We start from the raw sequence: 10534 nt of genomic DNA, 5'->3' as shown, positions 1-10534 counted from the left end.
CCCGGCCCCGCCCCTGACCTGCCCGAGGGGGGCGGCCGTTGAGGCGCGCGCGCGCTCGCGGCGGCGGCACCTCCCGTCCCCTCCCGACCCCTCCCTCAGTCCCGCTCGGCGGCCGCGGCGGCAGCATCGGGGGTGCCGGTCTGGGCAGCGGTGCCTCCTTCTTCTCCGCCTCAGCTCCGCTCTCTTCCGGGCACGGTGAGCACAGCCGCGCGGAGCCGGGCTCTCCTCCCGAGCCGCCCGCTCCGCGACGGGGGAGCCGGGGCGGTGCTGGGGCCGGCGGGGAGGCGAGGCGGGATGTGGGGGGGCTGCGGGGCTCTGCCCCCGCCCTGGCACCGCGGAGCCGCTGCGGGCGCGGCCGCCGCTCGGCGCGGCTGGCGCTGGTCGCGCTTGTCACCCGGGACCAGGCTGGGCTTTCGCATCGTATTTCATGTCTGTCATATTGCCTGGGAAACTTCTCCAGCCCGATACAACTTCGAGCAAAAAGGCAAAAGAAAAAAAGTCTAAGCCTTTCCATTTAATATTACGGCTGCTGGAAAACATAGCCTGGCAAGTTCCTCTTAGAATATAATTGCAACATCACTCCTTTAGAGGAAGCGAGACCTGGAACATAGGACCGTAGGGAAAGCACTTAATCTCTCCTTTTGTGTAATGTGGGAAAAGACTGGGCTTTTTTGTGCTGTAGGACTCTCCGCTGGGAGGTTTGATGTCTTTTAAAGTATTCCGAGGCTTTTCAGAAAGATTTTAAGTGTAAATTGCTCCTCTAAGGCTCTAATCTGGTGAATTGGAAATGAGGTTAGGTATTGGAAGAGTCTGCTATGCTGTTTTTCTGTCATTTTGGGTAGAAACCGCAAATGAAACCATACTAGTGCTGGTCGTGGCTGGTCTGAAATTGGGGTATATTCACTCCCCAGCCCATGGTTCTGACACCCCTTTCTGAAACTTGTGTGTGCTTTCCTCTGCCTTTGGCTTGACCGACCTTGCTCAGCGGAATCCTTTGTATCATTGCTACTTCCAAATCTTGTGTAACATCTGCCAGTGCTATAGAAATACATAATGTAGTTAGGGTTTTGGATGTCTGTCTTGCTTCCTGCTTGGTTTTTCTCAGATCTTTTTGAAACTCGGAAACTGAGACTAACGTTTTTCTTTGTTTCCCCTCCTTCCAATTCAACAGATGCAGTTTATGTTGCTTTTTAGTCGCCAGGGGAAACTGAGACTCCAGAAGTGGTATGTCCCATTATCTGACAAAGAAAAGAAGAAAATCACAAGGGAACTTGTTCAAACAGTATTAGCCCGCAAACCGAAAATGTGCAGCTTTCTGGAATGGAGAGACCTGAAGATTGTCTACAAAAGGTGGTTCTTTCTCATTAACCTCGAAATTGCCATACATTACAAACCGTGTATTAAGTAGCAAGAAAATAATGAAAGTTGTTTTTGTTTCGTTGGTTTTTTTTTTTTTTTTCTTCCCTCTGCTGGTTACAGAGAAGACTGACTTTTCCCTTGCATCTAATTTGATAACCAGGCAGGAGTCATTCATGTGTGGAAAATCACTCATGCATTTAGAAATGTACTGAAGAAATGAGCTTTCCTCCTATTTTTATACAGAGTGGCAGTTCTTGGTAGCTTGTTTAGGTTCACGCAGTATGTACATGCTTCATATTTGTACACATTTCAGATTTAATAAGTGATAAAAATTTTATAAATACTTGCCTCAAGAAGTGGCTTCATAAATCACCTGAAAATGTAACTTGCTTTCAAAGGCTTCTAGAAATCAGGAAATAGTTTTTCAGAGTACTTGGATTGGGTGTTGTGGTTTTTTTTGTTTTTTGTTTTTTTTTCCCTGTATGTACTAAAAGGGATTTTTCATTATTGCAAAAATCATGGCTAGTTTTCTTTTGGTGGAAGTACTGTATAATTTTCTTCATGATAACCTAATTTTTCAGTTATTCCCTAATCTTTGCAGGAGTATTTGGAAGGCATTTTTTAGCTTTGTGCTGATTGTTAGAATGTATCAGAGTGTAGTTTTTCTCCAGAAATAACAGCAATCCTCCTCCTGATGTGGTATGCTGCATCTCTTCTGGCTAAAGGTGGTGCTACAAAGCCTTGAGTTATCTCTCTTCCCTAGTTAGTTGTAAACCTGAGAATGTTTATGCATTCCTGTTTCCTTGTGGAGATGATAGATAGTTTGTGCCTCACAGTAAATATTGTTGTATTCCCTGCAGATAGGACAGAAAGGTCTGTACCAGGAATGAGGAGTTTGTAACTCTTCTCCAGGTGAACAAATGGGTAGTATCAAATATGTTTAGATGTTTTAAGTGCTGCTCTCATATATACACTGGTTTGTGTAAAGACATGCTTGTGATTATTGCTGGTCTGCCTAATGCATGTAGTTCTTCAACATGAGGAGAAAAGAGGAGAAACAATTCATGAGGCTATGGTGATAGCATAACTGAGTGTCTTCTGCCTCTTGATTTCCTCATAAAACACCTTGAACATGTATGTTGACAAGCTTGCTCAAATACTTGCTGTACATCTATATTAATGCCTTTAAGTGCCTTTTCAGCTGGGCATTCATGGGACTAAGTCAGAAAAATGAGGCATTAGTAGGCCAATCTGTTTCCTTCCTTACCCAGTCTTGAACAGCAGTAGTTGTTCTGGGGATGATTCCACACAGCTGCTTTTCCTCCCTGTTTGATGCTGTTAACAACTATTTGCCATGTCCTTTTGTGTCTGGGGAGCTGGTGGAAATTGGGGTAGAACTGTTGGAGTTGCAGAATGTTGTGGAGTTATTGCATCTCAGTGGTGTGTTGTGGGTCCTGTGGTCAAGGAGAATGAAGAAATTTGCTGGGAGACGTCTATGTCTGGCTAAAAATGGTCTAAATACTGCAGTCTGTCTGCTGGACTGCTGGTGTGCACAGCTGACTGCAGTAGCTTATTTCACTCTCTGCAGACCAGTCTGGCACAGAGAGCCTATGAAACTGCTCAAGATGAGCTTGTACCAAGCTAATGAACATCTCAACTTTTTTTTTGACTGTAACGTCACCAGAAGGGACTAGGTGTAATAGGTGATAGTTTAAATGTCTGTATCTGGTAACACTTACAGCTCTTAGGTTTGTGGGACTTGTTCCCATCATTGCATCATAATTGGAGATGATGAGCACCAGCTAGTATGATTTCTTTGTAAAGGGTGACTTTTTGTAACTGAGAAGGTGGTGGCTAAAAGAAAAACACGCCAGAAGGAAGAACTTTGTGGCTTGTGAAATTGCAAAAGGTGCTCCCAGTTCCTCTTGAGCATCTCTGGAGGATCTCTGCTAACATTTGTTCTTGTCTGATCTATTGCTGGGAACGATCTGAACCTGCTGGTGCAAATGATTTTCAGCATAAGTTCTAAAAGTATGTGCCTATTGCTATTTTGCATCTTAAATTATTGAAGTTTAAGTGCTGTTTTTGTTTTTAGGGTGTGTTTGTTGTTCACATGTAGGAGAATTGAACCTAGATATTGCAGCTCAAAGAATGATTGACAGTATCAGAACTGTATTCAAGGGTCTCATCATACCTTTTTGCAGGAGCAAAATGAACTCAAATGCAGAAGTTGGTAAGACAGTATATTTAGCTTCCTTATGATACTTAACATTTATTAAGACTTCTGGACTATTTTGATTAGCCTCCTTAGCTAATCCTGTAGCATTTTGTCTTTAAAGGATGTTTTCTGAATTTTCAAGGAAAGGGATCTTAAAATTCATCTAAACTTACGTGATGTAGCTTTTATTTCCCTCGGGTTTCATACATGTAGCATTTATAATGGTTGCAACATAGGCTCAGTCATTGCCTCCTTAAGTTTTTTTCCTTCAGCACTACAAAACACAGACAGAAAGGTGGCCAGCTTTTGTCATGGTGTGTGAATTGGCTTATATGAATTCTGTAGCTGGTTTGGAAGATAGTTTTTCAGGCTGATACACACCAGGAGATTAAAAATAGGATGTGAGCTTCTAACTTCAAGAAGCATAGAGATTTGTAGTGACTTGCTGGGAAAATAAAAAATTAAATATGGGAAGCCGACAACAATTACACTTTATGAATATAGAGGAGGAGTCATCTGCAGACAGCTGATTAGAAATTTAACAAACACAACTGATGTGTTTGCTCTTCACATTTTGTAATTTAAAAAGTAACATAGTGGTTTTGGAGCATATAGGGTAGAATATGCAGCTTTCCCCCTATGTCAGAAAAAATGTGTTAAATGTTAACATTTCTAGTTTTTCTAAAGAAGGGACTTAGGATGTGATTTTTTTTTTGGAAGACTTCTGTTCACGATTTTAGCTTCTGGCAATACGAGTTATTTTCATTGCGTAGTATATTGCAGTCAAAGTGGAGAATTTGGAGAAAAACTTATTTTATATAAATTTTACTTTGTTAACATTTGGTTAGCTGCATTCATGGGATGTAGTTATTGTTGATTAGTTATTTGATTAAGGATTGTGGCTTTGCTTTTATGTGTCAGTTTGGAACTGTATTTGGAATATGGTATAGAACTAACATAGCTTTTGCTGCTCTTGATGTGGCAGTTGTCTTTTACTTTTGCACAACATAAGCATAATCAGAGGTTATATTAAAGATTTAAAAAAGAGTAAGTTTTAAAACTTTCTTTCTACCCTCCCTCCCCTGAAAGAAGCCGTGAAAGAGCCCATTGTGCTGGGTCTCTTAAAAGATTATGAACTGAAGGTACAGCCATGTAGCCAGTGGGATATGCCCAGCTTGGCATGATCCCTCTTTTTCCTTATGTATAAATTAGCAACCAGTTGTACCTCTTTAAAAGTATTAGTGGTGTTAGGTAGCTTTGTAAAACTGGCTGAATGCAATGATTATAGTGAATTAGATACTGGGGCTTGATAAATTTAATTAGATCCGGTTTTCTTTGTACAGGGTTCTAGTTTATGTGGCACTAGGAGGACCTCAGTATCAAGAAGGTACAGAGAGAATTTTTCTTAGAGAATTAGCAGTATCAAGTTCTTGTTCATTTTGAAACTGCTGGGGGCTATTATAGGCTTGCTGAAATAAGAAACTGGAAAAGTGCTTCACTTTGGTAGACTCTGTCCTGGAGCCTCAGAAGTTCATGTTTTATTAAAGAAATGCATAAAATTGTGGGACAAGAAAAAAAAACTTACATCAGGCATGGCTTATTAGTTGTCCCAATTTTCATTTGGTTAACTATCAGCAAACGACAGATTCTTGGGCTCATTGAGCACTTGTCTGCCTCCTCGTTGTCATTTAGAGTTCAGTTCTGTTTGTACCAGATTTGTGAGCTTTAAACTTCCCACAGTTAGGATCTGTGTGCAAAGTGACTTAGTTGCTAACAGATCCATGGTTTGTTTGCAGGCTTATGTGGTGATGAGCTTCCAGGGATGACTTCAAGCAGGGTGTTCTCTTATCTAGGAGGAGAACGCCACTGAGCTGGTAGGATTTCTAAGTTGTGCTCTGCCCACAGTGACTTGATCTCTCAGCAGAGTTACTGAACCTGGCTGTGAGAGCAGAAGAGAACTCTGCAGAAACATTGCCTGCCTGTTTTGAGGCTTCCCACTGCTGAATTACTGCAGCTCTTGAGGGAAGATGCATGGATTTGTTTCCTATCAAAAAAAAAAATAAAAAATCTCGAGGCCATCTGTTGGAAGGCAGGAACTTGCATAAGTATTTATACCTGCTGTGGTACCTTTTTGTTCTTTAATCCTGTTACATTTTCAGGTGATTTGGTCCAAACAGTTTTTGGTCTCTCTGGTTTTGGTCCCCTTTCTAGTAAGTGGAGGATATTTATCATAAAATATTTTTCTAAATGAGGGTAAGCAACTGAATTGAGTCTAATGATTATTTTAATAATATTTATTGAGATAAGAAAAAGACCAGAACTGCAATAGGAATAAAAAAGGCAGAATGTTTCTTACACACTGCACTTTATTTACTTTTGGGTATGTACTTTTCTGTCAAGGTTTGCCTTTTCATTGGGTGCATGTGAAACTTTTTGTCAGGCTCATTAGGAAGAAGCTGTTTCTGCAGAGCAGAGATCTTTCTGAGCCCGAGTAATCTACTTTTCTTTGTGTGGATACTGTCCATGTAAACTTCTGCACTTGGCAAAACCTCCAGTGTCTGCTGTGGATTATAAGTGAACACTTTTTTTCTGAAGCCCTTCCTGCAGGGGAAAAAACTAAAATAACGCCTCTAAGAATTTGGATTTGAAGCATTCCTTTGTAGTATGCTTATGCCCTTTGGTATGACTTGTTTATACTTTTCTGCCTTTTGCCATTCAGGCTCATTAAATCTGCATTTGTTTTCTTTTGTTGAGTAGTGATCCATTAGTTATGGTTGCTACTTAAAAAATAAATACCAAAATATTCTCTGCATATAATAATAGATACCCAGGCCTCTATTTTGTGTTGATCCACTGAGTAGCATTTGTTTCTTCGTATTATTTCTCCAGAACTGCAGTTGGCAGGGCTTGAATGTGCAGTCTACTCTCTAGCTGCCAAACACAGTCTTTTGAAAGTATGTTTCATTCTCTTTTAAATGAGGACACTGAGAGCAGACCATGTTCTGAAAAAGTATTTTGTTGGTCTCCCTCTCTCCCCTCCCCCCTTCTTTTTCCATAAAATAGTTCTGTGTGTCAAGAGAGACTCCTAAGTACTAGAGGAGCATAGAAGGACTGTCCCATGTGGCTAAACTTTAAATATTTGAGTCAGATTTGATAAGGTCTGCTGGTACATGGTTCAGCTTGTGTTTAAGCACTGTAAGGAAACAGTTTAACTGCACTTCATCATAATCAGTACTGCTCTTCTGAAGGTAATGAAAGGCTTTGTTTAGATGGATTTGGCCTGAGTGCTGGTGATTAGTGTAAATATCAAATAATGTGTCAATGCTCTTTTATGCTACAATGAAATATGATAACATGGAGCTTGACTTACAAATTCCTCAGTAGGTTTGAAAGCATGTTTTTTCTTTATAATATTTCTTTCCAATACTTTTAAAAATAGTTTAGGTTCCTTATACAGATTGAATGTTGCAAGCTACTACAATGACTGCAAATGTCCTTGAAAAGTTAGGCATAAACAGAACAATGTAAAATCAAAAGAACTTTTCTCAGATAGGACTTCTGATGAGCTGATGAATCCCTGTGGTGAAGAGATGAAAAAGAGAGGGAATGAAGGTGTCCTTCACTAGAGGTGTCTTCCTCTCTTCCCTCATCATGTTTTGTGGTAGGATAGGTAATAATATCTCATAGTAGTTTAAAGATTTTGTGTAAAACCTTGTATAAAAGCTATTCTGATTAATCTTTCATGTTGAAGCCGTAGAAATTTCATTTGGAGCAGAGTGGTAGAAGGGGGACGTTTTCAGATCATGGTACTGGATAGGTGTCTTGGAGATTAATTTCAACATAGCTGAAAATACAGTGGAGTTTTTCCAGAACTTCTAACTTCTAAAAATCTGACAAGTCCCAGCTGATAAAATATGTGTAATGTTAAAAAGATGCATAGATTTCTCTGTATGGGAAACAACTATGCACCTTAAACTAGTTATTCACATCTGAATGACTTATTTTTCAGTAGGGCTGGCTACTGAGATGTGCTTCATGTGGCCGATTGTCTCCTCTAAAGAGGCAAACAAAAGCTGTTTGTGGTTAATGTAAATTAGCAGTTACAACAGGTGGTACTTGAAATCTGGTTTGTGCCATGTGTGACTGAAAGGCATATGGTTTTGGCATGTTAGAAAAGACTAAATGGGGTTTTCAGCTTTCATTCCTGTTTTGTTGATTTTTTTTTGGTTTTTTTTTTTTTAGTCAGCTTTCTTTAAACATGGCTTGAACAAAAATATAATAGAGCACAGTAGAATTGGATGGTCTTTTTGTTAAAGTGCAGCTCAGTCACATCTGAAGTTATGACTTCCCTGTCTTCCAAGATGGAAGAGGATTGCTAGAAACTATTTGATGGCCTCTCATCAGTCTGATACCAGGATAGTTAGTAGGGGTTGCATTGTTGACTTAGTAGTAGTTGGGGTAGATGATGTTGGTGTTAGTTTCGGAGTTTTTGAATTTTTTTAAGTTCTGTATAAAGACTAAACCTGCTAATTCAGTCTGTCTTTCTTGAGACATTTCTATGGTTTTTATTATCTGTGTATAGCTTACATGATCAGAGTTTAACACTGGATCAGTTAATTAATATACTGGTGTATGGATGTTACAGAAAGAAGAGAAAGTATGTCATCTCAGGACTCTGCCATGACGCCACAAAATCAAATACAGTTTTCCAGCCATCTCTCTGGCTATTTTAGTTCTGTCACTTAAAGGATGGCAAAAAGTGAAATCATGCTGAGTCAGAGGCGTAACTCCCTTGTACATGTGTGTCTTCTGGTCTTTCAGCCATTCTTCAGTAGGACTTACTTGGTTGTGATTTGGAGTACCAAAATGCTGAATTTGAGTATGAAGGACTGCTGAGAATGTGATGCTCCTCAAGTGCATTCATTTGCTTATGCTCGTATGCTAACATCAGGAATATTTTGTTATTACAGATATGCAAGCCTCTATTTCTGCTGTGCTATTGAAGATCAGGACAATGAACTAATAACTCTGGAAATAATTCATCGCTATGTAGAACTTCTTGACAAGTATTTTGGCAGTGTGAGTTAGATTCTTTATATTTTGTCATTTTGTTTTATGCCCACAGCACTTTTACAAGAGCATAACCAGCTAGTAATTGAAAAGGTGTTTTTAATACATTCTGTGTGGCTTGCTTGGACAAACTAAGCTGATGGTTGCCTCTATTAAAATACAAAATTAAATTATTGATTTGTAGAAGAACTGTTATTAGTCTGGTGTTAATTGCCTGTGTTTGTTTCATTTCATAGTAGTCTCACTTGGGGTCATATAAGATCTTACTCTCAGCAGGAAGTTTTTCTTCTCCCTGGCACTGCCCTAGTGTGGCACCTCTTATATCTGCTTCCAAAGGGAGCAGTTGGTTGTGAAATGGCAGGAATGGTAAGGAAGGATGAGAGAGACATGTGGTTACCCAGACAGCAATCACAAACAGCTACAGTAATGTACATGAACACTCCTAGAAAAACTGATGCTCATTCTACCTTCCTTCGTAGTCCTTCTGACTATGAAATGCACAGACTGAACAAGAAATTTGAGATTATTTTCAGGTCTTTCTGTAAGATTGCATGAGCTGCCTTTGGGTACTGCAGGCAACAAGAGAACTTTTATAGGGAATGTTCTCTTGTGTCTTGAAGAGCTGTGTCTTACAGACTCCTGTGGATTGAAGCCTTTTAAACAGTGAAAGCTTTTTTCAGAATTTGCTGTAGCTGTTTTTAACTGAAGAAAAAATACTATGGGTTTTTTTTTTTTTCCTCCAAGGTGTGATTTTTATTATTGTCCTAGTCCTTACAGGGTTACAGCCTTAGGCTAACATCTTATTTTGGTAAAGTTTGGTGAAGCTGTGAACAAGTTTTGTGAGAGGATATACCTCAAGTGAGAGTATCCTCCCACTTTGCAATAATGCTTGATGTTCTTTTTAGGTCTGTGAACTTGATATCATCTTCAATTTTGAAAAAGCCTATTTCATTTTGGATGAGTTCCTTTTAGGAGGGGAAGTTCAGGAGACATCCAAGAAAAATGTTCTTAAAGCCATCGAACAAGCCGATCTTTTACAGGAGGTAAGCAAATCCAACTTCTCTGGCCAAAGTGTCAGCATGGTAGGCTGTGACTCAGAAACATCATGTTCCTCTAAGCTTCTAGAAGATATTTTTTAGCATGCTTAGCATGTAGTTTTAGCTAGTTGTCCTAAGTGTGCAATAGGATATTAGCTGTTTGGCATGTTGACATTGTAACCTACTGTGATTTCGTGTTCTGCTAGTAAATTCAAGTGGCTGTTCTGTGTTTATACCTAGATAATTGTAGGTCATGCTTATTTAATATAGTGTTGTTCATGTGTCTTCCATTCCTTCTTTTTATTTATTAACCATTAGTTTTTTTGTCATACCTGATGCATGTTCACCTCTTTACTTTTTCATTGCTGAAATCCAGAAGCTAGGCTCTCTTCTTTGAGACTTTTTCAGGTATAGTTCTAATTAGTTCTTTGACCTGCTTTTCTGCTATAGGCTGCTTACTGTGGAACATTTCCAAACTGGCAAAGCAGTAATAGTAGTGCCATAGAAATATACAGAATAAAGTATAAGAACATTGTTTCTTCACTTTGAATGCTTCTGTTGTTTGTTATTATCATTGAGGAGTGATGGATTGCATGTCTACCATTAAAAAAAAAAAAAAATTTATGTGAAGAGGTTCAATGGTATAGAAAAACTTACTATCATTTCTCCATACTATGCTGGTTATTTTGGGTTTATCTGATTTTGTTTTTTTTTTTTTTCCTTACTGAAATGTACACTGTTAAGGCCCTTGAATGTCTGAATGGGAATCAAAAATGCTGGTGTGCTGGGGGAATCATCAGTCTTGTGGGCAAGTCAGTGAGCATATGTTTTAGTAGGGATGGTACACCTT

At 39.4% G+C, this 10534-nt stretch overlaps 1 protein-coding gene across 6 annotated transcripts in view; it reads left to right on the top strand.

Annotated features, from left to right (window-relative positions):
* Position 1: 1 nt before the first annotated feature.
* The window catches only part of AP1S2 (adaptor related protein complex 1 subunit sigma 2), a 31055-nt gene continuing 20522 nt past the window's right edge, over positions 2-10534 (top strand). For 2 of the 6 annotated variants that reach the window (XM_002197367.7, XM_072934196.1), the window contains exons 1-4: positions 3-195; positions 1172-1350; positions 8548-8656; positions 9553-9690. In XM_002197367.7, the coding sequence (XP_002197403.2) occupies positions 1172-1350; positions 8548-8656; positions 9553-9690 (426 nt within the window). In that variant the 5' untranslated portion in view covers positions 3-195. Of the gene's footprint in view, positions 196-270; positions 547-1171; positions 1351-8547; positions 8657-9552; positions 9691-10534 lie in introns of those variants that run through there. The other 4 variants (XM_030281337.4, XR_012057674.1, XM_072934192.1 and 1 more) reach the window with 4 other exon arrangements.

Source organism: Taeniopygia guttata, chromosome 1 (genome assembly GCF_048771995.1).
Source record: "Taeniopygia guttata chromosome 1, bTaeGut7.mat, whole genome shotgun sequence".
NCBI classification, from domain to species: Eukaryota; Metazoa; Chordata; class Aves; order Passeriformes; family Estrildidae; genus Taeniopygia; species Taeniopygia guttata.
The sequence above is the reverse complement of the archived record's forward strand: the minus strand, read 5'-3'. Positions and strand labels throughout refer to the sequence as shown.